The following is a 27,668-nucleotide window of genomic DNA, read 5'->3' as shown; positions in this document are numbered from 1 at the left end:
AGAGAGAGAGAGAGAGAGAGAGAGAGAGAGAGAGAGAGAGAATAGGTCAAAGAGAACACATCTCATCCTAAGACCTGAGATCTTATACTGATTAAACATGATAGATGAATTTTCTGGTTCTTGCCTATTTTAAGCAAGAACAAGTACCTATGATCATGATGTTTGATGAGAATACTTCCTAAAGAAAACTGGCCTAAAGTCTCAAAAAGTTGCATAAAGATGGAGGAAAACTTTCAAATTATTCTAATTAATCTGACCAGATGTGATTATAAATTTCTTTAACTAACCCATGTGTATCCTGGGGCTAATTTAAAGAGGTTTCTTTCTTGAGAAGCTTTGCACATGTCTTACATTATATTATGAATTGAATATGCTTCTGTAGACTAGCCTGGAATCTAACTACCATGTCAAACAGGGTAAATATAGGTAAATTCATTCTAAGCACAAATAGAAAAATAAGTGGTTGGGTTGTACAGGGGATAGTATACTGGACCTGAAGTCAAGAATTTCTGAATTAAGATCTGGCCTCAATCACTTAGTTTCAAATGACTTAACCTGGTTTTTGCCTCAGTTTCCTCAGCTGTAAAATAGGGGTGATAATTGCAACTATATCTCATGATTATTATAAGCCCCAAATGAAATAATTCATATAAAATACTTTGAAAAATTTAAATGCTATTTAAAAATTTATAAATGCTAGCTTTAATTATTATAAATATTGCAAAAGTACTTTTAGAACATAAACCATTTGTTGTTAGGTGTGTATAATTTGTTTGTATGCATGTATATTTTTTTCCTCTAGCTTTTTTTCTCTGTAATTATCCATGTAATTAAAGGTCCTGAAGCTATTCACTCTCTCAAACCTCTCTCCTTCCTTCCTACTATAGTTCTCATTGTCTCGACCTCTGTTGGTTCTTCTGGGCCTACTAATTGAATGAGAAATAAGTATGTTATGAAGATTAGCTTTGGCATTGACTCTTGCAGCCCTAGTTTAGAATGCTATCACTCTGATTTCAAAATATTCAAGACAGCTTAATTAATAAGGTCATGGTAGGTCCCAGACCATAATCCTTTCAAGACCCTAGTTCACTTTTTTTTTTTTTTTTTAGGCTTTTGCAAGGCAAATGGGGTTAAGTGGCTTGCCCAAGGCCACACAGCTAGGTAATTATTAAGTGCTTTGAGACAGGATTTGAACCCAGGTACTTTGATTCCAAGGCCAGTGCTTTATCCACTGTGCCACCTAGCCCCACCCCCAGTTCATTCTTGTTCTTCATTTTAACATTTATGGTTGCTAGAGCCAAGTAGCTATACTTTTCTGAAACTGAATAGAAATACTATTTAACTTTAGATGGTGCAGTGGATTGAGCACCAGACCAAGAGTAAGATCTGAGTTCAAATCCAGTCTTACTAATTGTGTGACCTTGGGCAAGTCACTTAATCCTGTTTGCCTCAGTTTCCTCATCTGTAAAATGAATTGGAGAAGGAAATGACAAATCACTCCAGTATCTTTGTCAAGAAAACTCCAAAGGTTTTCACAAAGTTCACAAAGATTTGGACATGACTGTAAAAAACAACAACTGAACAACAACAAAATTCCTTCTCCAGTACATTTTCAGCTGGATGACTTTTGAAATTCTTTCCAATCTGAAATTCTTTTATTCTAGATCTTCACATCTTCAGAACATTCAAGATAAATGACACGGCATTCTTTTAAAACAAATTTTAAGTCTAATTCCCCCTCCATTTTTTAACAGAAGGGGCAGCCAAACTGAACACTATACACTATCATTTACTTTTAATAATATAAAGTCAAAACATCAGAATAAATAAATTCCTGTGTTTCAGATCTGGAAGAACAGTTTCAAATACCACCTCTGACTATCACTCTAGACAAATTATTTAAATTCCAGGAGCCTCAAGACTTCTTCCGGGTCTTGCCTACTAAGCATATGGGACTTGCTGCTGATAAAATCACATTTACCTTATGTATTGTATAGTGATATAACTATTCTTTTACCATGTTTTATATTAGTCTCCACGAAGTTAGGATACTGGTTTACTTTGGTAATTGTATTGTATTCTTGTATTTTTTGTATACAAGAATATTTTTAAATGCAATTCAGAGAAGGGCAACCTTTTATTCTAACATTTTGGGGTAGTGTCATTAATTTTGTGGCATGAATAGTAAAGTTGTTTTTTTTAATGATGCGGGAATATATGAATATCACAAATAATTAGCCAAAATTTTATCTCTAAAAGGATTTCTCAGTCAATAGATAAACAATTCATTGCTTTATGGGCAGAATCACTTTTGTTGCAATGTTATAAAAAGCTTATTATAAGAAAGCATGATTATGGTAGCAAAGTAATAATAATATGTGGTAATAAACGTTGGAATTCTAATAATGAAATTCTTATAATCAAGTTTAATTATTTTTATGACAGTAGCACTAGAAACAAGAGTGCAGTTACGGCTATATTAAACTCAGACATAATACTATTGTTTTGGCAATATTTCACTAAAAAGTACCATGCTTGTGACTTATAAATATAGTTTTCATTAATAAATTAAACAGAAAATAGTACTGAATGCTATAAGATGGGCTTGTTTCTGATTTCTGTGAGATATAATATAGCAATATGATTATTTCTATAATAATGTCCATTCTTTTTTAGGATGTTGAGAAGCAATCGTATAACCTGTGTAGGGAATGATAGTTTCATAGGACTCAGTTCTGTACGTTTGCTTTCTTTGTATGACAATCAAATTACAACAATTGCTCCAGGCGCATTTGATACCCTCCACTCCTTATCTACATTGTAAGTATTGATGGTAACTTATTTATTATTTAATTTGCTAATTAAAAATTTAGTTCCATACAATATGATGTCTTTAGTGGGTATTAATATTTTAAAAAAAAAGAATTATTGAAAATTCAGCTTATCCATTTTCTTTACAAAAAAGGGTCAAATGAATTTTGCTCTTTTTAATTCAAAAACTACATTGACTTTCACACAAAAATAATAGATTGATTTTTCCAAGTAGAAATATGTTAAAGTAGATGCATAATTCAGTCTAACCAATGAAATTATTTCTACATCTCATATATGATACTACTGAAATAATACTCCCCACTCCAATAATCTTGCATTGACTTGGTTGTTGCAATGTAAAGAAGGTTGGTAAAATGAGTTATAAAAGTAATTCTCAGTGTGGAAGTATTATACTAAAAAGAGAAACTAACAGTGGGTCAGTGAAAACCATGGTGGATTTATAATTAGAATATCTGGGTCTAGATTCCTGATTTTGACCAACTGTATAACCTTGAGAATATTATTCCTCTTCCATGATCCTCAGGTCTCTCACTCTTAAAATGAGGGGGGGTGGGACAAGATATGCTTAAAGATAATTGTCAATTCTACAATCTATATCTAAATCCATCTCTTAGCAGATTTGGGAGCGAATCAGCAGTGAAGCATATCCTAGAGTTTGGTGAAGAAAAAACTTTTATAATTTCAGAAAAAAAAAGAGTTGGGGATAACTGCCACTGGTGCTCAGAAAGTATTTGTGAATATTGTGTCTACAATTTATTCATACCTTGTGTAGTGTAGAATAGTAGTGTTAGAAATGATTAATTTGCAAGCAGTGGTTTGCATCTAAATGTATCATTATAATTTAATGGGTGGGAAATAAAGGTTACTGGAAAGAATGGAAGAGGAAAAAAACTTGTTTCACATAATTCAAGTCACTAACGGAATTATTTCCAAAGGAAACATCCATCAGTAAAGCACTTAATCCTCTTTCCACATAAAATGTGACATTTTACACCTAGTGACTAATTTGTGCATATTAAAGATGGCATGTTTATAAATAATGGGATTGTCAATAGGTTTGTGTTCAAGTGGTGAGATGCCAAAAGTATTGGGATTTGTAGAAGTAAATTCATTTTTATAACTGGCATGTAATCAACTCAGCTGTCACTTTAGATGGGAAACCTATTCTCTGGAGCAAATAAGAGATGGAAATCTTGAGATGACAAATTAATGAAATAGCTGTTGTCAGGTTAAACCCAATAATATAAAGTAATCAGCCTTCATCTTTATATTGAATTACCGCATTATCAGTGCAGGATAGTTTGACAGCAAGTCAGATCTCAGACAAGTTTAAATTACTTCTAAATGAGATATATCAAGATACACTGCATAAATCCAAAATTGCTGCCTTCAACTTTATTTTTTGTATAGAATCACTTGGAGAATTTTCTTCTGGGTTTTTTCCCCTCCCCCCAAGTATAAATGGAATGTTTGAGTCAGGGAAAAATGCAACTTGTATCTGGTATATACCTGTGTATAATAAATGAGAGATGAGAAGAACATTGAAGTGTGAGACACAGTTCAAAAGATTTACCCCCCCAACCCTCTCTTCCCTGTTTTCTACAATCTTTCCCTTCACAGAAACTAAAATAGTTATATTAACTTATTATGCCTTGTGAGAAAATAAAGTTGTCCTAACGAAACTGTGCATTGTTTACATGTGGTTCTTAGAAACCTTTTGGCCAATCCTTTTAACTGTAACTGCTACTTGGCTTGGTTGGGAGATTGGCTTAGGAAGAAACGCATTGTAACAGGAAATCCTCGATGTCTGAAGCCTTACTTCCTAAAAGAGATTCCCATCCAGGATGTTGCAATCCAGGATTTTACTTGTGATGATGGTAAGAAATACAGATGTTCATTCGTCCATTCTATGTTCTTGTGTACTAACTTATCATGTATATTTTCATATCATAATAATTTCCTTATATGTCCTCTCCTATACTAAACTGAAATTTTGTGAGAGCAGGAATGATCTCTTATTTAAACTAATTCTCTAAAGTCTAGTTCTTATTATAATGTGCTGAACAAATGGGTGCTTAGATATATTAGTTGAATGGAATTTCTTTATATAGTATTTTTTTAAGGATCTCCTATAGACAAGACTCCATGCCAAATATTTGGTCAATGAAACTTTTACCTGGTTAATTCCTTTGCTTTCATGTATATAACATTATCCAAGATAATATTCAATTCAGGTAATATTTCCTTCCAATGATGAGGCTATATATCTAAGGAGATAAGTATATATCCAGAATTGTTGGTGCTTTTAAAATTCCATGGGCTGTACTTTTATATATGATTTATCTTGATCTTATTTATGAATATTTAAGAGACCACTTTCTAAATTTATTGATATTGTTGTGTTGGCAGTGTGGCCTAGAACTCTTAAAAGCACAGATGCAGACTTAAGTTCTGGCCCCAACTTTCTGCCACTAACTATTTGTGCCAACTTAAACAGGTCTCTAGATTTCAGTTCCTACTCTGGTACTTTCAAACTTCAATGGGCCCATATCTCATGAATATGATTAACTTCATCAAGACAGCAGTACAAACCAGAACATTTCATCCTATGAGCCTTTCAGTCTCTTTATGTGAAAGTACGAAAGGGTGCTTTCAGTCCCTTCCAGCTCTCAGAGATTCTAAAATTCTGCAATGATGAGATCTATGTAACTTACATAGTTTCAAAACTGCTTATTGTCCTAGTGATTTAAATGGTTTTTTGAGCTATTCCTTTGTGGCATCTTCAGCAAGTCATCTTACATTTGTAAAGTAGGAACAATAATAATAATAATTGAATTAGCTACCTCATAAAGCCACTTTGCAAATCTAAAGGGATTGTATTTATGTGGGCTGCAATAGCTATTACTGCAGCTTCTCCATCAAAGGACTTTTTCAAAATAAAAGTGTTAGTTCAGTTAACAATACATGAGTGTACATGTATAGCAAAAAAATAACCATATAAATAATAACTATGTTTCTAAGAGCTAAGGAAGATGCAAAAATCCAGGTTCTGATCTCTAACTCTATCACTATATGACCTTATGAAATTTAATTAAACTCTTTAACCTTAGGTGTATCACTTGCAAAATAAAAGTATCCTTTCCCTACCTCCTTCACTTAGTTGCTGTAAAAGAGAAAATGAGATATAATATATGTGATGATATGTTAAAGATCATAAAGCATAGTATAAATGGAAATTATGATTAGTAGTAATATTATAATTATTGATAAATTAAACACCAATTATTACTACTTTCACCTTGCAATTTTTTCCTAAAATTTAGCATCAGATAATGCACAGACAGAAAGTAATTGACAATATGCTATAGTCAGATTTTAGTGTGAATAATGTATCCTTTGAAATGGTGGGATTATTTGAAATTTCATTGGACAAGAAATAATTTCCATATTTAACATTATCTTAATATGGAATAGTTTAAATTTTAATATTTGAAAATATTTTTGGGGGATTCATTATATTCACTAATAAGAACCTAGCTATACTCTCTCCTTTCCAGATTTTGCTTTAGTTTAGTTTGTATAGTTTTCTATAAATCCATGTTTAATTCTTACAAGTAGCTAAACAAAGAATTATCACATTAGAATCTGCTATAGACATTTTTGGTCTATTTGGAGTTCTGCTTTAAAAGGTTATTTAAAAAGAAGATTATGTAAAATACCTGGTGTCTTTTGAAATACAATGTATATAAATAACATCAGTGTTCAGTGGTAGCTTAATGTTCTGTGCCTTTAGAGATCCTGTGGTGTAAAACGGTGGAGCTTGTTAAATTGAATTAAGTAGGTTAAGTCCCTGCTAGCTATAAAGTCATTTTTGAAGATATAAAACTGGGTATATTTGTGTTTCCTCTGGCAAATCAGGAAATGATGACAACAGTTGTTCTCCACTGTCCCGCTGCCCAGCAGAATGTACTTGCCTTGATACAGTGGTCCGATGTAGTAATAAGGGCCTGAAAGCTTTGCCAAAAGGAATCCCTAAAGATGTCACTGAATTGTAAGTAAAACCCATACTTTCCTTTTCCAAGGTCATATTTTCCTTCAGGTTTTTTTGAGTTGAATACAACCAAAGAAGGTTAATGTTCTAGTGAAATTCCTTGATTCCATCTGAAGATATTAAAGAAAATTAGTAAATGGATGGAGGGACAGAAGAAAATGCATACTGTCAACCACATGCCATCTTTCCATTAGAACAATCAGCGATGTATTACTATATGAGATATGGTACAATGGAAAGTTGTTTTTGTTCAGTTTTTCAGTTGTGTCTGACTCTTCATGATCCCATTTAAGGTTTTCTTGGCAAAGATACTAGAGTGGTTTGCCATTTCCTTCTTCAACTCATTTTTCAGATGAGGAAAGAAAGGCAAAAAGGTTAAGTGACTTGCCTGGAATCAAACAACTAGTACATATCTGGGATCAGATTCAAATTCAAGACAACCAGTCTTCCTGACTCTAGATTAGTGCTGTAGTCACTATGGTACTTAGCTGTTCCATGATGGAAAGATCCACAGGCTAAGTAAGCTGACTTAAGTTTAAATTTTGGCTATATAGCTTAGAACTCTTTAAAAACACAGATAAAGATCTAAGTAATAGAAAGCATTGATTTTGAAGTCAGAGAAAAAGGTTGAAATCCTGTCTTTGTCCCTATTCTAGTTCTGCGACAATAGTAAAATAAGTGTCTTTTCTCAGTTGTAAAAAAAAAAAAGAGGATGATTTCCAAGACTTGATACACCTCAAATGTTATATTCATTTGATTTGAAATGGGAAATGAGCTAGTTAAGAAGATGATATTTGAGATTAGATTTAAAGGAGGTTTCTGGATAGGAATGGTAAGAATACATTTGCCTAAGTTCTTAAAAATGTTATCAGACGGTCCTTAAATTGGAAAAAAAAAAAAACAAGAAAAAAGGAAAACTTCCTAATTATAGTCACAAAGGTTTTCATTTGTGTCCAATTCTTTGTGATCTCTATCTTGGCAAAGATCCTGGAAGAGTTTGCCATTTCCTTCTACAGTGGAATTAAAGTAAACAAAGATTAAGTGACTTGCCCAGAGTCACACAGCTGGTAATTGTTTCAAGCCAAATTTGAATTGAGGAAGATGAGTCTGACTCCAGACTCAGGGCTCCGTCCAGTGTGCCATCTAGCTGTTTACTTTGGGCAAATTACTTCATTTTTATAGCTTTCAGTTTCCTCAATTGTAAAATGAGGGCTTCATCCTAAATAACTTACAAGAGCCCTTAGAGTCACGGATCTAAGATATATGATCTTTTAATATGAGAGAGAGAGAGAGAGAGAGAGAGAGAGAGAGAGAGAGAGAGAGAGAGAGAGAGAGAAAGAGATCCTAATAAAAGGACACCAATCTGAGATTGTAGGTCTCATTGAATGGGCTAAGTTGATGACCAGAATAGTTTTGTCTATGTGTGTAAGAACTTATAACCCACTATTTAGAACTGTATTTTGCAGAGCAGTTCTAGATCAGTATTGATAAAGGGAGTTTCCTTATCGAGATTTCCCTATAACAATGAAATTAAAGTTCTCTTACCTATTGTCACTCAAATATTCAGGCAAGGATAAAGATTTGGGAACCAGAGAGGAGACAGAAACAAAAGTGATTTTGTCAGTTGAGTAAATCGGGGGAATGCTATACAGATAGTTTTCCTAGATGATAGCAAAGTATTCAATAAATTCTTTCATGCTATTGTGGTGGGAAAAAAAAATGAAGAGTTATAGACTGACTAATCAAACAGTTAAATTCATAACCCAATGAAGGTCTGAACCAAAAGAAGAGTTCTTAATCAGTTGGTGTTAGTTGGAAGGACTCCAGTGGATTGTCCCTGAGATCTGCAGTTGGCTCTATACTGTTTAAGGTTTTTATCAGACATTTAGATAAAAGCACAAGTGGCATGCCTATCACATTTGCAAATGAGTCAAGGCTAAGAGCAATAGCTAATAAGCTAGATGACAGAGACAGAATTCAAAATGATCTTGACAGTCCAGCATATTATGTCAAAAATCAAATCAAATAAAGTTTTGTCAGCATTAATATAATATAAAATGACTTTTAATTCACTAAATCAGCACTGTAAGAACAAGACAGAGGAGGGATGACGAGACAGTGGTTTATCTGAAAAAAGATCTGGAAGATTTAGTGAACTGCAAGAGTTCAATATGGGTTCATAATGGTAAGCAAGAAAGCTAATGAAGTTCGACTTTATTCAGGAAGATAGAACTTCCCTGAAAAAGAATGGATAATTCCTCTATGCCCCCTCCCCACACTCAATCCCTTCAGACTACACAATGTCCAATTCTGTCAGCTCTTTTAGAGAGGATATATAAAACAAGTCTCTTCCTTTATCTGAACTTCTGTTTTTTTTTAAATCTGTATAATGAAGGAATTTAGGGAAAACAGTTCATACAATGAGTACAAAAATGAAATGGAAAGAACAAGAAAAGTAAATTAAATAATATGTAATCATAATGGTCAAGCTTGGAAATGAGCTGAGAATGATCCTAACTTTACCCCTCTTCTTTCTTGAAGATGTGAAGATAATATTTGTAGAATGTTCCATGTGTTGTCACTTGTGGTCAGTGTGGTCAGGGTTTTGCTAAACTGTTTTGTTTTTTAATCCTTGTTAAGCATTGCTTAGGAAAGGTTTAACTTATTGCATAGGGAGAAAGTTTTGCATATTAGAAATAAATCATTATTATGAAAAAAAGCAAAAGGCATCAGGAAACTAACTGCAAAATAAAATATGATAAAAGAATAAAACTTAGTATTGTAACTAGTGAGTCAGCCTCAGAATCGAAACAACCTAGGTTGAAGTCCCATCCTTGAATCTTACTGCCTGTATGATCCTATTCTCCATATAATTTTCTGAGATAATCAGTTCCAGCACCACTGCAAATATCCTTTGAAAGAGGAAGTTTTTTCAGGAAGAGTCATTAGTAAAATCACAAAGTCAATCAAAAAAGTAAAGAAAATGAGGGGGTCAGACTAAAGCTAATCCTTCAAGTTCCTTCTAGTTCTCAAGATATTTAATCTATTCTATAAGAATAAACTTTCCACTTATAGTTCCTATTTTTTTAATCCATACTATCTTTAACTTAAGTCATTTAAGATAAAATACAATGATCCAAAAAAAGTCACTTTATTATTGGATTCCATTTTATTTCATCTGTTATTCTGCAGATTTGCATTTGACCTTGCCTTTATAGTTTCCTAGGATAATAGATCTAAAGTGAGAAGGAACCTCAAAGGCAATCTAGTTCAGACCCCTCATTTTAGAGATTAAGAAACAGAGGACCAAGGAACTTAAGTCATTTGTCCAAGGTCACAGAGGCAGTAATCATCAAAAGTGGTATTTGAAAGCAGGTCTAACTCTAGAGTCAGTGTACTCTGACCACTGTAATGAATTTTGCCTAATCTTAAAATAGCATGTGGAAATCCCTTAACTGTCTTTCATTTCCATTCCTTTAAAGCTTTCATTACTTCTTCCTTTTTACTAATTGCAACAATGAATAATTACCTAAATAATCACGCTTTAAAATATCTTCCTGTCCTCCCAATTAACCATTTAATAGCTACAATGCACATACATTTCTTCTCAAATGTATATTCCTGAACTTTAGCACTTAAGTGACAGAATACTATGTCTTGAAGCAGTGACCTATTATAAGCAGGGCTTTGGTGGGCCCCTCATTGAACCATCCCTCTCTACCAGATGGTCCCTGTCATTTTATTTGATTTCCTCCCAAAAACACAAACATCAGCTTTAGAAACATTAACTCATTCATTCATTCAACAAATATTTGCTGAATGCATAAATGTGAAATCATTGGTGATTTAAATCTCACCATGAACTTCTTTTGATTGTCATATATACTAATAATGTTTCTGTCTAAAGTAAACATGATGATTTCTATTAAAATATTTAATACATGTAATGGAAATCTGAAGTCATATATGCTAATGTGAATTTTTATACTCAGACAATTTATTCCAATAACAAAATCAAACCCCACTGACAAGATCCTTTATGTGAGTGACATAAAAGTACAAATAATATTAATTTTTTACTATTTGGCACTTCTAGATATTTCTGGTCAAGCTTAGACAAATGGTTTATATTATTTTTAATCATTGTCATATTGTCATATAATTTTCCCTTAAAATGACTTAACCTTTTGATATCAATACCACATTCTAAATATTTCTTACTTTCCAGGAAGGCTCTTTATTAGACTTTCTCAACTACATGTGGTCCTGTCTCCCTCTAGTGGCTTAAACTAAAAAGAGATGGGGAAAGAATAGAAGGGGGGGAAAAATGAAAAAAGAAGCAATGAGCATAGAACAGAAAATTTGAGAGGGGCTAAGGAGGAATCATGACTGATGTCCCATTTTCTATAATAGTTTTCGATAGCTTATGTGTTATTTTTAAGTGCTGGGATCAAAATTTTATCTTGAGAATCTTTTCACAGTTACTTCTGTTTGTGTGTGTGTGTGTGCGTGTGTGTGTGTACTATATATATGGTCTGTGATCTGTACATGTGTGTATGTATGTATGAACATACATGTGTATATATGTGTGTGTATGTATGTATATACCAATACACAGAAGCCTCAGCTTTTGTTTCTACAGATTTTTCACAACAGTGAAGTAGGAGCTGTGATATGTCCAGCTTGCCAAAACTGTTTGTTGACACATTCACAACCAGATGGCTGTTGTTCAAAGATAGATGCATCGTTCAGCATCAATATTCTACGAAAGAATAGATTGTTGGAAAAGATTGGCCTTTTGACCAAGATGTATAAATGAATTTTATTTTTGCATGAATTTTATCTTTTATTTATTTTTTCTACCTACCAAAATAGGAACTAGATTATTTATTTCATTGGCATAGGAATTTCATGAATGAAGATTAGGTTAAAATTCCATCAATATTTCTGTTGATTTTATTTTATTCTGACAGGACACAGAATATTCATATGTACTTATTTATGTGACTATTTTCCCCATGTATAGATTTCTTTGAATATTTGACATTTCAGGTTGTTTTATTGAATTTTCAAGTATGGTGATTTGTTATCTCTGTTAAAATTACAAATAATTAAATGAGTGTTTGTAAAGCTTTACTTTCTGAACAAAATGAAGTCTTTTTATATTGGACTGTGAGAGAGTTGAAAGAGTATTGGTTTGGAGCCAGAATCCTAGCTCCATCATGACATTGGATAAGCCACTCACACACTCTAAACCTGATTTCCTTACCTTTAAAAGAAAGGATGAAAGGAATCTTAGAAGCCTTCTATTTACATCTAGCCATCTCTCAATGAGATATATTCTCTGATGTAAGTCACAGTGTCATAGTCCCCCAGATTATCAGTGCATATGCATATGAGAATAGTATAATAAATCTCCTCTTCATTGGAAAGTTTCTATTAATAGATGCTGTGTCCTTGGAATCAGATTATATGACCACAGGCAATAGGAATGATGAGCAAAACATTTGGTTGACTAAATTCACTGGGACTATCCTACAGTCATATGAATATGTAGGTTCTTGACTCTATTAAATTAACCATGGGAAAATGAACCAACTAATCTGTCCACAGCTGGATAAATTTGACCTAAGTTTAACACACATACATACACACACACACACACACACACACACACACACACACACACACAAAATCAACCTGATTAACAGATGTAATCTTTTCTTCACCCTTAAGTAATGGATCTCCACTGAAGCACACATTGTCATGAAGTTAAATCATGTAATCCCTAGCCTCAATTAAGAATGAAATATCATTAAGCTAATACATTTTGACATTACTGTTATTTTAACATGAATAATGTATTTTTCTTTGTATTTAGGTATTTGGATGGGAACCAGTTTACCCTAGTTCCCAAGGAACTTTCTAACTACAAACATTTAACACTTATGTGAGTACCTTTGTTCCCAATATTTTTCTTCTTTAGACTTTCTATTCTGTTTAATGAAAAAGGGTAAGGTTGGGGGGGGGGGGGTTGGAAGAGAGAAAGGGAGGAAATTGTAGAAAATGCCGTGAACCTTTTAGATAATATAATTTCTTCACAGACAGATGCCTCCAGCTTCTCTCATTTAAGTTCTGGATCATAAGCCACATCTTGAAACATGAAATATATATCAGAATATGATAGAGTCCTAGAGCAGGATTTCTCCTTCAGTTCTTGGGAAAACACAAACACAGTGATGTCTTGTCTGCATAAACACAGAATATTATAAATGATAATGAAAATACAAAACTTTGGTAATGAATACAGTCTTTTTTGAACTCTCATAGCCAAAACAAACAAAAAAAACCCAAGATCATAAACTTTTTTCCTTAATTTTGTTCTCATGTCAAGTATTGTTGTGGAAGAGGATACTTCATAATGAAAAATAATGACCATCAGAAAAAGTAGTAGAAAGAGAACTGGCTTTGGAGCTAGAAAAAAAGAGGTTGAAATCCTGTCTTGTCTCTTACCATCTATGTGACTCTGGACAAGTCATTAAAAGTCCTTAAAGTTTTTTTTATTTATCTTCCCCCTCCCCTAAATCTATGAGTCTGTGATAAAATATTTTCAATTCCAAAGCATTTTGTATGCATTATCTCCTATAATCCTCACAGCACTCTTATGATATTTCTTGATATTGTATGTATTACTGTAGATATTTTACAGATGATGAAACCAATATTCACAGAAGTTAATTGACTTATCCACAATCATGCCACTAGTAAAAATCCCTTGACAAGGCCGATTATGTCTGCTGATTCCATTACTGATTTAATTTATTGGTTTTTTAGAGATATTTTTAGAGATTTTTTTGGCATGTAAGTTAAAAACTCATTCTTATAATTGCTTCTTTAGATCTAGTCTTTGAATAATCATGTTACAATTACATCATGAATTACAAAAATAACTTTGTTCATTCTATTATGGTAATGTCCTACTGACATCTTTGGTTTAATATTAGACAACATGATCTTTTTAAGTCATCTTTTAGTCAACCAAAGTCACATAAAATTTATACCCTATTTTGTATTTGGATATTTTCTTATTTGTTCTTTAAAATGAAGTATCTAAATATAAAAATTCAAGTAGCTATGTAAATAATATTTAAAGAGCTAATATATTTTTACCATTTTTGATTGTCACAACTTTAGAGAAATATGGTGGATGTTAAGGCATCAAGCTGGTAATATTTTTTCATTTAAATTTACTTCTATAAAATTCTTCTAGGATTTGAGAGATTTATGATAGGTCAGTGTGTTTATATAAAAGTATATGTCAGAAGGCTAGGTAACAGGAAATGTGTTTCATAGCTAAATAAAAATTCACTCTTTGCATGAAATTAGTGAAATTATTGTGGATCAGTAAATGTGTTGAAGTCATTTTCAAGGTTGTATCATAACAATGATAGTCATCTTTAAGTAACTTAAGGGATTTTACATGAAAAAGCAATTGGACTTTTCAAACCTGATACAAAATACAAGTTGCAAAACAGTTCTATTCAGAGTAACCTTGCCAGACATCCAAAATGGGAATAGGGAGGGAGAAAACAGTTCTTTACTTCAGTAATTGTTCAAGTATACTCTGGGCTGCTAAAGGACATAAAGAGCAGATCCCCATTCCAAGAGTTCTTCAAGGTTAAGCTAAATGAACTTTTGTGATGGATGTCACACAAAAGTTTCCTATTTATGACTATGGGTTGAATTAGATCATATCTAAGGTATCTTTTGATTCTGAGCACAAATTATTCTATCATAGAAAATATTTTTGAAAAATTTGAACAGATATATTTGAATGGGGAAAATGTAATTATTATTGAGTAAGAGAAAACCAAAGATCTTCAAAGAAAGTAGTTTGTGGAACATTTAGAAAATAATCAGAATTCTCTCAAATCTGTCATAAGACCTAGGCCAAGTCAAGAATCTGACACTTAATCTCATTGTGACCTTAAATAAATCAATTCACTTTTTTTTTGAGGTTTGGTTTCTTTATCTTTAAAAATCGGGGGTTACTCTAGATCAGTTCAAAGATGCCTTCCTAAGTACCCTATGGTATATATAAGCGACTTATATGATTTTAGAAGAATGATATCAGGGCCAACAAACATAAAAAACTCATGTAATAACCACAACAGTTAGAATATAGGATGGGGGGAAGACCATATTTTGGATGTATTATGCCTTATATTTATGTATAAATGTAACAAAGTAATCAATTCAAAAAAACCCTTTATTCAATTATAAGTACTTTCACTTATCAAATTTAGGCATTTTTCAGGTAATATGAAGTACTAATTTGATTATTTCTTCTAACAAAAACTATTTTCTTTCAACTACTTCTAACATTCAGAGTTTTTGCCTTGTTTTAAATGACTTAAGTTTCTGCATTTTTTTATAGAGATCTAAGTAACAACAGAATCAGCACACTTTCTAATCAGAGTTTCAGCAACATGACTCAACTACTGACCTTGTAAGTTTAAATTTGTAACACAGTGTTAAAAATGTACATGTCATGCTGAATAAAATTGATAATTGACAGACAAATAATAAAGTTTTAAAATTTTATTTAGAAACTTGGAAAGTATCTATTTTCCTAACTGCTTTTGGATATAGGAACTGTATTTGTTTATTTTTTGTTTCTCTTTTGTTTTATTTTTATAAGAAAAAGATACTATCATATATATTTTCAGAATTCTTAGTTACAACCGTCTCCGATGTATACCTTCTCGGACTTTTGATGGGTTGAAGACTCTACGTTTACTGTAAGAAGCTTTCATCTAATGTCATTTTATACAAGCCCATTTAAGCCCATTTTACTAATAATGCCCCTTGGTAATTTGTTTCATTAATTCTTTTCCTAATTGGGTGGGGGTTGGAAAGCTAGACTTAATCTACCTCTGGAAGGAGGGGAAATGAATGTCTTAGCATGCCATAGAATAGGAAACTCTGCTTTGATCAATTACAGATTTATTTTGTTGAATTATGTATCCTATATGAAATACATGACTTTTAATGATACCTTTACTTATAAAAAGAAACATAGATAATTTAATTATACTACTCCTTATCTTTAGGTCTTTACATGGAAATGACATTTCTGTTGTACCTGAAGGAGCTTTCAATGATCTCTCTTCCTTATCACATCTGTGAGTAGTTTTTTCCATAAAAAAAAAAATTAGCCTGTTTAAGTACATTAAAGGTTCTCTTGCATTTACATTTTTAAAAAAATCATATCTTGTCTGTCCCAAATCTCAGCATCTTCTCAAAAAATGATAAAGCAGGGGCAGCTAGGTGGTGCAGTGTATAGAGCACTGGCCCTGGAGTTAGGAATATCTGAGTTCAAATCCAGACTCAGACACTTAATAATTACCTAGCTGTGTGGCCTTGGGTAAGCCACTTAACCCCATTGCCTTGCAAAAACCTAAAAAAAAATTGTAAGCATTCAAATGACTTGAAAAGACTGGCCATTTTGTAAAAAATACATTTTTTCAATCTGTAAATAACAAGTGAAATTAAGGTTGATTAATTAGTTATATAAAAGAAACTGATTGGGACTGAGCATATTTTAAAATATTCATTGAATATAGATGATCTTAAGTAAGAGGGAACTTTTTCTTTCTCTTCCATTCACTCAGGAATATTGCCCCAAATATGAGGAAAATATTATTTAAAATACTTATATTCTGATCTACCATATTTCATTATGATATAGCACAAGTTCTCTGAATATCAAAATTAGCTTCTAAATGAAAAGCTGAAAATTCAATAGGAACCCACAGGCTATGCAGGGGGCATAGTCAAAAACATGTTTTCTTTGTTTGTTTGCTTATTTAGTATTATTGATTTGGTAGCTATATGAAAGATGCATAGGTAAGAAAAAAGATTTTCCCAATAATCCCACATCTGAAGTGTTGTGTTAGTTCTGGGTTCCCACATTTAGAAAGGCCATTAATAAATTAGAGGATGTCATTAAAGGACTACAATCAGTAAAAAGAGGTTTAGATGAGGCCATTTGAAAACAGGTTTAAGAAACTATATGATTAGTCTGAAGGACAGAAGATGTTAGGGAGAACAAGACTTTCTCTCCAAGTATTTAAAGGACTGTCATGTTAGAAATGAGATTAGACTTGTTTGACTTCATCAAGGGAAAGAGGTAAGAGTATATAGTAGAAGTTGCAAACAGGAAAGAGCTAAACTTAATAAAGGAAAAACCTTTTCAATAATTAGAGCTCTCAGGGTGGCTAGGTGGCGTAGTGGATAAAGCACCAGCCCTGGAGTCAGGAGTACCTGGGTTCAAATCCGGTCTCAGACACTTAACAAACAATTACCTAGCTGTGTGGCCTTGGGCAAGCCACTTAACCCCATTTGCCTTGCAAAAACCTAAAAAAAAAAAAATAATTAGAGCTCTCCAAAGAAAAATGGATTGCCTTGAGAAGTACTAAGTTCCAGCTTTTGGGTATGTTGTAAAGAGATTTTTGTTCAGTTATGGATTGAACTATATGGGCTCTATTATGCCTTCTAACTCTTAGGATTTTGTAATTCAGTGACAAATATATCCCAATTTTGGACACCATTTTGAGAGCTCAACAGCTCACAGTTATATTTCCTAATATACTTTTAATTCTTAAGGTTAAATTTGGCTTATATGAGATATGCATTATTGTGGTAGTCCCAAAGCTTTTTTGTTGAGTTTCTAAAGAGATATCTATGAGAATTATATGTTTATCATATATAAAATAGGTTTGCATATTTTGCTGAATTAGTTGAAAGTCTTAATGTATAATTTCTATAGATGAGCCACCAAAACTGAAAGACTGAAAAAAAAATGAATACTGAAAAGTATCTATTTCCATGTCATGAGAAGTAAAGAGTTTCAGAGTTCTTATTTTCTTGGTTTTTCCTATTAGGTCATTGACCCAGCTCCCTCTAACCATAGGATTAGCAAGGGATTAATATTTGTGTAAGATGTTTTTGCACCTAATTATAAGCTGGTTTGTGAGAAATAATCATTGAATAGAGTTATGATGGGCAGTAGAAACTCTCTAATATGGTTTCTCTCATTTTACCAAGATAAATCATGTTTCAGAAGAATGAACTAATTTGACCCTAGTCAGATAGATTACCAATGAATAGTCCTGAATTATGTTTTTCAATTCTATTTTTCCCTATCCTGTCTCTTTTATATTATAGATTTTAAGTTCAACCACATTAACTGAAAAGATCCAAGTTAACTGAAAAGATCCAAGGGAATATTAGTACTCTCTAAATTTATATACATAGATTTCAAGTATTAATTACCTGCATGGGGTAGTGTGGCACAGTAGATAGAGTTAGCCCTGGAGCTAGGAAGAACCAAATTCAAGTTCTGCCTTGACACATATTATCTATGAGATCCTTGGCAAGTCATTTTACCTAACAGTGCTCTAGGCAACTCTCTTAAGTCTCTTAATTTGCAGAAAAGTCACCAGCCTACATTGTTAGAAAGTATTACCTAACATAAGAGTTCCTTACACATATAAAAATCAAAAAATCTAATGTTTTTCCTTAGAATGACTATATATGAATATCTCCCTTGTCTTCTAAATTAGAAAGAGTGACTTGGAGATGAGATCTGGAAAAGTATCTTAGAGTGGGCAAGTTATTCAGTCTCTTTGAAATAAGTATCTCAATAATTTCTGTATTTTCATTACAGAATTTATTTAGCTTCACTAACTAGAAAACATAAATCACAGTTCTTATACTAACTCCACAAAGAGCATTGTTAATATTAGTCTTATAGAAATGTAAGTTTCTATTGCCTTCACAATTTTTGCCTTCATAGAAATGTAAGCTATTATCAAGTGTTGAATATCATAAACTATGCAGCTGTTCTTCTAAGTTATAACTTTGACTTATAATGAAAAACTAAGATAAAAATATTTTATCTTGTTTTCATTGTTTTTATGCTTTCTCAGAGCCATTGGTGCAAACCCTCTCTACTGTGATTGTAATATGCAGTGGCTATCAGACTGGGTGAAATCCGAATACAAAGAACCTGGAATTGCCCGATGTGCTGGTCCTGGAGAAATGGCAGACAAACTACTGCTCACAACACCATCCAAAAAATTTACATGCCAAGGTATATTTTTATTGATTGCTCATTATACAGAAATTTATAAAAGATCATTACACAAGATTTTACTATTCTGTTGCAAAATGTGTATAACTTGGCAGGATGATATATTGTGGCTAGTAATTTCTTCCATGCTTAACTGAGTTCAAAGTCTGGCATTTTCAATAACCATAGCAACTGTCTACTGGGATCTCATTTTGTAAGAAAATCTAAGTTATTCAAAGATGATTCATTTTAATTAAAGAAAAGATTCCATGTTCTTTGGCAACTACTAAGCTGCCTTAAAATTGGGGGAGGGGAGAAGGACCTACAAATACAAACTATTCTGGCTTCTTTTTAATATAAAACATCTCTTCCCTGATTCCCCCCCCCAAAAAAAAAATTTCTTCATGTGGCCTCTAACAAACTCTCCCTCTTCTACCTTTGCCCTTCCACCACTTTTGCCCTGTTTCTAGAGATTCCAGGGCCCTGTCATTTTCTGATACCAGGTAAGGTAATTAATGGATAATCTTATGTGTTGAAATTGAACCTTTTGACTTCCCTAATGTAATCCAAGACTTTCTGCTTTCAACCTCTTCTCTCCCTTTGGTGTTTGCCCAAGTGAATTCTGGATATTCTTCCATACTTAATTTTTTTTCTTATTTTAGAAGTCACTAATTGCTTTAAACAAAACCTTTCTGATATGTATGGTAACTCTCAGACACTAGGCATATTGATGAAGCACCTTGTCTGTAAGCACTAGGCTGGCCATTGTAGGGGAAAAGGATGAGATATAAAGCACAGTACCATGCCCTTTAGGAGCTTACAAGTAGTAAGTGGAGAGAATATGAAGACTGCAGGAATAGATCCTAGAAACCTGAGTTGGAGGGCCAACTCTGCTGCTATTTGGCTGTTTAACCTTCAGCACTTAAATTCTTTCCTCATCTTTAAAGTGAAAGTTTTGTTATATGACTTTAAAGAGCTTTCTAGACCTAAAAAAATGTATGAATTTAAAAAAAAACAATAGAATTTGGAATTGGAAGACACCTTGGAGATTATCCAACTGAAGTTCTTCATTTTATAATTGATAAAACAGATGCATAAAGACTGCCTCAAGATCAAATAGGTAGTAAGTAGGGGAGCTAGAATATGAAATCAGAGTCTCTGATACCAAATAATATGCCTTACTCTACTCTATGTTTTGAAAAACAAGATATAAATGTCTTAGTGATAAAAATTGAAAATAAGTTCAAGGTAGTTGTACAAAATTAATTATGAAATGGATTCATTAACATTAAATAAATAATGATAAATTAAAAGCAGTTATTTCTGTAAAGTTTCAATCAATTAATAAGTAAACCAAGAAACATTTATTTATCAATTACTATATACTAGATATTATGCTAAGTGTGGGGGACACAAAGACAAAGATAAAAGTCTCTAATCTCAAAGAGCTCACATTCAAATGAATGAAATTAAATGTATCCATACAAGATTTTTCAAAAGTTTTAGTGTATCTTCAAGCTTAAATACTTTAGAGATACCCTGCATACAGATATACAGAATAAAGACAAAATAAAAACAAGGTATTTTAAAAGAGGATTAGAAGAGGATTCTTGTAACAAGGTTTATACACTATCGGGGCTTATTAAATATTTATTGATTGGTTAGACTTCTGAGTTTTGAGGGAAACCAGGAATTCTAAGAAATAAAAGTGTTGATGGACATGGGACAACAGCAGCAAAAGGTTGGTACCTCTGAACTACTGAGTGTATGGAAAGAATATGTGAGAAGCTCGGAAAGGTAGAGAATCCAAGTTATGAAAAGCTTTAAATTCCAGATGGTTTTTATTTTATCTTAGAAAATATTGGGGGGGACACTAGTTTTTATTGAGTAGGGGAATTGATATGATTATATCTATACTTTTGGAAAATCTCTTTGTTTGTTATATGGAAGACAGACAGAGAGTTGAGGCAGAGAGACCAAATAGGAAGTTAAGGAAGTAACTCATGTCAGACGCAATGGGCTTAAAATAGAGTAGTAACTGTAGGTGGAGAATAAGATGTTGTAGGGAGAGGAATGCCAAAATTTGACAAATAATCATTTGCTATCATTGTCTATATGGACTGAGTGAGAATCAAAACTTGAGTTTGATACTGAGGTTATGACATTGAAGGATAATTATGTTTTCCACAGAAATATGAAAGTCCCAAAGGGAACTGAGTTAGAGGGAGAAATAATGAGTTATCTTTTGATCCTGGTGTGTTTGGACATGGTCCAGTTTGAAATGTTTGGGAGTATTTGGCAACATGAGACTAGAACCTCGGGAGAGAGAAACCAAAAATGGATCACACTTCAGTCTTAGTTAGGAAAAGCCTTTATCAAAAGCAAAAAAACAAAGGAGGTGATATGTGAACTGAGTGTTGTAGGGAAGAAAAACAATTCCAGTGGATGAAATATTAAGAGAAAAAGCAATGAGTGAAAACACCCAAAATATCTGAGAGATGAGTAGGAAAAATCTAGGCTTGAGTGAAGGGTTTCTGTTGGACAGGAACAATGGTAAAAATGGTTTCAGACTAGAATGTGAAGGAACTTAAATGCCTGATGAACAGTGTTCTTTTTATTTGTTTTTGATAAACATGTTTACAGATTAGTCATTTTTGGTATGAGGAATTAGGATTAAGGGAAAGAGACACATAAGAGATATTTTTTATAAAGTATTCATCAGGGTCTGGAGGCGGGTTTTTTGTTTTGTTTTGTTTTGTTTTTTGTTTTTCTTCCTCTAGATGGGTATAGCATTGTCCATGGCTGGTCTAGCACAGTTATCTTAACTCTCTGAACTTCTTCTTTCCATCAAGGTGGATTATTTCACAATTTAACATTGTTAATGTGAACATTGTTCTCTTGGTTCTGCTCCCTTTGCTCATCATAAGATTCTATAACTCATTCCATGCTCTCCAGAGTCCGAACCATTATGGTTTCTTATAGAATAGCAGTATTACATAGTATTCATGTACCATAACTTGTTTAACCATTCCCCACTTGATGGGTATCCCCTCAATTTCCAACTCTTTGCCACTGCAAAAAGAGCTGCTATGGATATTTTGGAACTTGTGAGACTTTTCCCATTTTTAAAATAATTTCTTCTGGATATAAACCTAGAATTGGAATTGTTGATCAAAGGGAAAGACCAGTTTTATTGCTCTTTGGGAATAGTTCCATATTGCTCTCCAGAATGGGTGAATCCATTCACAATTCCACCTTATCTTGGCCAATCTGATAGGTATGAGGTAGTAATTGAGAGTTGTTTTAATTTGCATTTCTCTAATCAATAATGATTTAGAGCATTTTTCATATGATTATATATAGTTTTAATTTCTTCTTTTGAAAACTGTCATTCATATGCTTTGACCATTTATCAGTTGGGTAATAACTTGTAACTTATACATTTGCTGCAATTCTGTATATATTTTTGAAATGATACTTTTATCAGAACTCCAAGTTATGATGATTGTTTCCCAGAGTTCTGCTTTCCTTCTAATTTTGGCAGTATTGATTTTATTAGTGCAAAACTTTTTAATTTAATATAGTCAAAATCATTCATTTTTCAGTTTAAAATGCTTTAATTCATGTTTGGCCACAAATTTGCCCACTTTCCATAGATCTGATAGAGTATTTCTTGGTCTATTAATTTATCTATGGTCTCACCCTTTATGTCTAAATCCTGTTCCCATTTTGACCTTATTTGATATAGAGTGTGAGATGTGGGTCTATGCCGAACTTTTGCCATACAATTTTTAACAAATAGTGGGTTCTTATCCCAGAAACTGATATCTTTGGGTTTGCCAAGCAGTAGGTTGCTGTAAGCCATTTGCTGTGGTTTCTTTTGAATCTATCCTAATCCATTGATCCATTACCCTATTTCTTAATCAGTACCAGGCAGTTTTGATGACTTTGACTTGATAGTATAGTTTTAGATCTGGTAGAACTAGGCCACTTTTGTTTACATTTTTTTTATCAGTACCCTTACTATTCTTGACCTTTTGTTGCTTCAGATGAATTTTGTTACTACTTTTTCAAGTTTGGTAAAATAGTTATTTAGCAGCTTGACTGGTATAGCATTGAATAAGTAATTTAATTTTGGTAGAATTGCCATTTTTTATATTAGCTCAACCTAATCATGAGCAATTGACATTTTTCCAATTATTTAAATCTGACTTTATTTGGCTGAGTAATGCTTTACAATTGTGTTCATATAGTTTCTGGCTTTGTCACGAGAGGTAAATTTCCAGGTATTTAATACTGTCTATAGTTACTTTAAATGGAATTTCTCTTTCTATCTCTTGCTCTCAGGCTTTGTATTCTTTTATAGAAATGCTGATGATTAGTGTGGGTTTATTTTATATCCTGCTACTTTGCTGAATTGTTACTTTTTCCAGGAGTTTTTAAGATGATTTTCTTGGTTCCTCTAAGTATACCATCATATCATCTACAAAGAATGATAACTTTGCTTCCTCACTGCCAGTTCTGATTCCTTCAATTTCTTTTTCTTCTCTTACTGCTAAAGTTAGCATTTCTAATACTATATTAAATAGTAATGGCAATAATGGGCATCCTTGTTTCATGCCTGATTTTATTGGAAATACTCCAAGTTTATTCCCATTACATATATTTGTTGATGGTTTTAGATAGATACTATTTATTATTTTAAAAAAATTTACTCCTAAACTTTCTAGTTTAGGAGTTTGTTTGTTTTTTATAGGAATGGATGTTGTATTTTATCATAGGTTTTTGCAGTATCTATTGAGATAATCATATGGTTTCTGTTCATTTTGCCATTGATATATTCAATTATGTTGATTTTTTTTCTAAAATAGAAACATCCCTGACTATCTGGTATAGAGCCTACTTGATCATGGTATATTATCCTAGTAATAATTTGCTGTAGTCTCATTGCTAAAATTTTATAATTTTTGCATCAATATTTATTAGGGAGATTGTTCTATAATTTTCTTTGTCTGTTTTGGTTCGTCTTGATTTAGGTATCTGTACTGTGCTGATGTCTTAAAGAAATCTGGCAGAGTGTATCAAAGTATAATGAGACACTTAATTTAGAGTTAACACACCCTGCTTTTCATCAGGGATTTTTGTCTCAAAAAGTGATGTCATCTTGGACCTCCTCAATGGAGAGACAAGATTTAACTTTATCCATATGCTTAAGTCCAGTCTCTTCAATTATATTCAACTCTTTAATTATCCTAAGAGAAGTAAAATGTTCTAGTATCAGAAGTGTTATATCTTCCCTTTTAAAGTTGTATACAATTTGATAGTCTTGACCAAAATTTGTTTTGTTTTGTTTTGTCTTTTTCTCTCCTTTTTCATTTACCTTTTTATGCAATTCTTGAATTTGGCAACTGAATTCTCTGTCAGGAAATTCTTGAAGTCCTCTGTTTTGTTGAACTTACATCTTTTCCACTGACAGTATAAGCTGAATTTTGTAGGGTAGTAAATTCTGGATTGTAATCCCAGGTCCTTTTATATGGTTTTTCCAGCTCTTTTGGACCTTCAATTTTGAGACTGATAGGTCCTGTGTGAGCCTGCTTGTGTTTCCTTTGTTTATAAATTATTTTATTTTTTGCTGCTTGCAATATTCTCTCATTTATTTTAGAGTACTGGAATTTAGCTATAACAGCATTTGGAAAAGAAGAAAAAAAAAGACCCAAAATAAAATAAAATAGTAATCATAGTAGGGGTGGCTGGGTGGCAGACAAAGCATTGGCTCTTGAACCAGGAGCACCCGGGTCCAAATTCGGCCTCAGACACCCAAAGATCACCCTGCTATGTGGCCCCAGGCAGGCCACCCAGCCCCACTTGCCCTGCACCCTCCCCAAAAAAATAATAATAAAAAATGTGCTTCAGTCTTTGCTCCAACACCAACAACTCTGTCATGGGTGGATTGCATTCTTTATGTTAAGTCCATCACAAAAGTTGCTTCCATATTTTTCCAACATTACCATTGCTGATTGCAACTCCCTCCTTTCTTATTTCTCCACTTACCATGTACTATATTTTCTCTCTCCTTTCATTCTGACTCTGCTGTAGGGTCTCTGAGTGGTGCAGCAGATAGATCCCTGGTCCTGAGGCCAAGAAGCCCTGAGCCCCCATACCACCCCTTAGGCCCAGAATCCACCTGGCCCTATGGTCCTGGACAGGCCTTCCAATCCCAGCCCCTTAAAAGAAGTAAAAAAGAAAATGTGTCATATCTGACCACTCTCCCCCCATGGTCCATCCTCTCCTCCTTTATTCACATCCCCACCCCTTCACCCTGCTCCCCCCTCCTTCTTACTCCAGATGCCTATACCCCATTGGGTATATATGCTGTTTCCTCTCCTAGTCACCTCTGATGAGAGCAAAGTTTCCCTCATTCCCCCTTGCCTTTCCCTTTCCATATCATTGCAATAGCTCATCGTAATAGAAAAAAATCTTATTATATGAAATATCTTGACCTATTCCCCCCTCTCTTTTTTCTTTCTCCCATTACATTTCCCTTTTTTTTCTATTGACTCCATTTTTACACCATATTTTAACTTTGAATTCAGCTTTCTCCTGTGCTTCAACTATAAAAGCTCTCTCTACCTGCTCTATTAACTGAGAAGGTTCATATGAGTATTATCAGTGTCATTTTTCTATGCAGGAATACATGCAGGCCATCATCATTAAGTCCCTCATATTTTCCCCCTCTCCTCCAATCTCCATGCTTCACCTGAGTCCTGTATCTGAAGATCAAACCTTCTGTTCAGCTCTGGCCATTCCCAAAAGAACATTTGAAATTCCCCTGGTTCATTGAAAGTCCAACTTTTTCCCTGGAAGAGGACATTCAGCCTTTCTGGGTAGTTCATTCTTGGCTGCATTTTAAGCTCTTTTGCCTTCTGGTATATTATATTCCAAGTCCTACGAGTTTCCAATGTAGTTGCTGCTAAGTCCTGTGTGATCCTGACTGCAGCTCCACGATATTTGAACTGTTTCCTTCTGGCTGCTTGTAATATTTTCTCCTTGACTTGGGAGTTCTGGGACTTGGCTATATAATATTCCTAGGGGTTGTTTTTTTTGGGATCTCTTTCTCGGGGGGATGGATGGATTCTCTCCATTTCTATTTTGCCCTCTGCTTCTAGAATATCAGGGCAATTTTCCTGTAGCAATTCTTTGAAAATGATGTCAGTGCTCTTTTCCTGATCATGACTTTCAGGTATTCCAATAATTTTTAAATTATCTTTCCTAAGTCAGTTTTCCATATCAGTTGTTTTTTCAATGAGATATTTCACATTTTCTTCTAATTTTTCATTTTTTTTTTGGTTTTGAAGTATTGATTCCTGATTTCTGGTAAATTCATCAATCTCCCTGAATTCTATTCTTTGTCTGAAGGATTTGTTCTCCTCAGAGAGTTTTCTTATCTCTTTTTCCATCTGGCCAATTTTGCTTTTTAAGGCATTCTTCTCCTCAATAACTTTTTGAACTGTTTTATCCATTTGACCTAAGCTATTTTTTAGCATGCTATTTTCTTCAGCATTTTGGGGGGATTTCCTTGACTAGGCTGCTGACTTCATTTTCATGTTTTTCCTGCATCTCTCTCCTTTCTTTTCCCAGTTTTTCTTCCAAATCCCTCATTTGATTTTCAAAGTCTTTTTTGAGCTCTGTCATAGCCTGCGCCCAATTTCTGTTTGTCTTGGAGTCTTTAGATGCAGGAGATTGTGCTTCCTCATCTTCAGACTGAGTATTTTGATCCTTCTTGGGCTCATATGCAAAATATTTCTCAATGGTCTTCCTTTTGTTTCTCTGCTTGCTCATTTTCCCAGCCTGGGCCTGGTTTTGGGGTGCTTCCTGATCTTTTGGGACACTCCCACAAGGGTCTCAGTGTGTGGGGCTCTGTCCTCCCTCCTGGTCTGTGAATGACCATAAGTACCCCCCTCTGTCACGGGGCTGAGCTGGGAGGGCCCCTGCTGTTCTATGGGGGTGCCTAGACTGGGATCAGGATCTGAATGTGGTCAGAGCCCCAGAGTCCTGTTCCAGAGGCAGAGGACAGAGCTCTGCAGTCTTTCTTCACTCTCCTCCCTCAGCTCAATGGACTCATGCCCTCTGTTTCCGGCTCTGTGCTGCTACTGCTCTCTGTGTGCCCTGAGGGCTGGGCTCCATGTACTTGCTCTGGCAGAGGTCCCCGGCTGTTCCCCCACTTTGTGCCCAGTGCTCCCCGGGGTGTAGCTCAGGAGACTCCCCCGCTGCTGTGAGCTGCATCTCCCAGCGCCCTGGGGCTGCCTCCCCGAGGCTGAAGTTCTTTCGCTCTGGATGGCCACCCCTCTGGTGGGCCACCCTTCCGACCCCGGGGAGCAGAGCCTTTCTGCTCTTTTCCAGGTTACCTTGAGTAGGAGAACTGCCTCTCTGGGTCCCTTCGTGGGTTCTGTCTCTCGAAAGTTTAGTTAGAGTCCTTAGTTTCAAAGTTTTATCAGAGAGCACCTAAGACTGGAACCCTTCTTGTCACCATCTTGGCTCCGCCCCCTAAATGATCAGTGTAAATTTAATTCTGGTTATAGTCTACAGGAGCAAATCATTGATTTTTTCATTAGTCTTGTTATTTAATCATTTTTCAATTGTGTCCAA

At 33.9% G+C, this 27,668-nt stretch overlaps 1 protein-coding gene across 2 annotated transcripts in view; it reads left to right on the top strand.

The window, feature by feature from the left end:
* The window catches only part of SLIT2 (slit guidance ligand 2), a 388,308-nt gene that overhangs the window by 280,138 nt on the left and 80,502 nt on the right, over positions 1-27,668 (top strand). For both annotated transcript variants that reach the window (XM_074229717.1, XM_074229716.1), the window contains 8 exons: positions 2,677-2,820; positions 4,546-4,712; positions 6,754-6,886; positions 12,768-12,836; positions 15,324-15,395; positions 15,616-15,687; positions 16,000-16,071; positions 18,880-19,043. In XM_074229717.1, the coding sequence (XP_074085818.1) occupies positions 2,677-2,820; positions 4,546-4,712; positions 6,754-6,886; positions 12,768-12,836; positions 15,324-15,395; positions 15,616-15,687; positions 16,000-16,071; positions 18,880-19,043 (893 nt within the window). The remainder of the gene's footprint in view (positions 1-2,676; positions 2,821-4,545; positions 4,713-6,753; positions 6,887-12,767; positions 12,837-15,323; positions 15,396-15,615; positions 15,688-15,999; positions 16,072-18,879; positions 19,044-27,668) is intronic.

This window comes from Macrotis lagotis, chromosome 3 (genome assembly GCF_037893015.1).
Source record: "Macrotis lagotis isolate mMagLag1 chromosome 3, bilby.v1.9.chrom.fasta, whole genome shotgun sequence".
NCBI lineage: Eukaryota > Metazoa > Chordata > Mammalia > Peramelemorphia > Peramelidae > Macrotis > Macrotis lagotis.
Note: the sequence above shows the minus strand (reverse complement) of the source record. Positions and strands in the feature narration are given on the sequence as shown.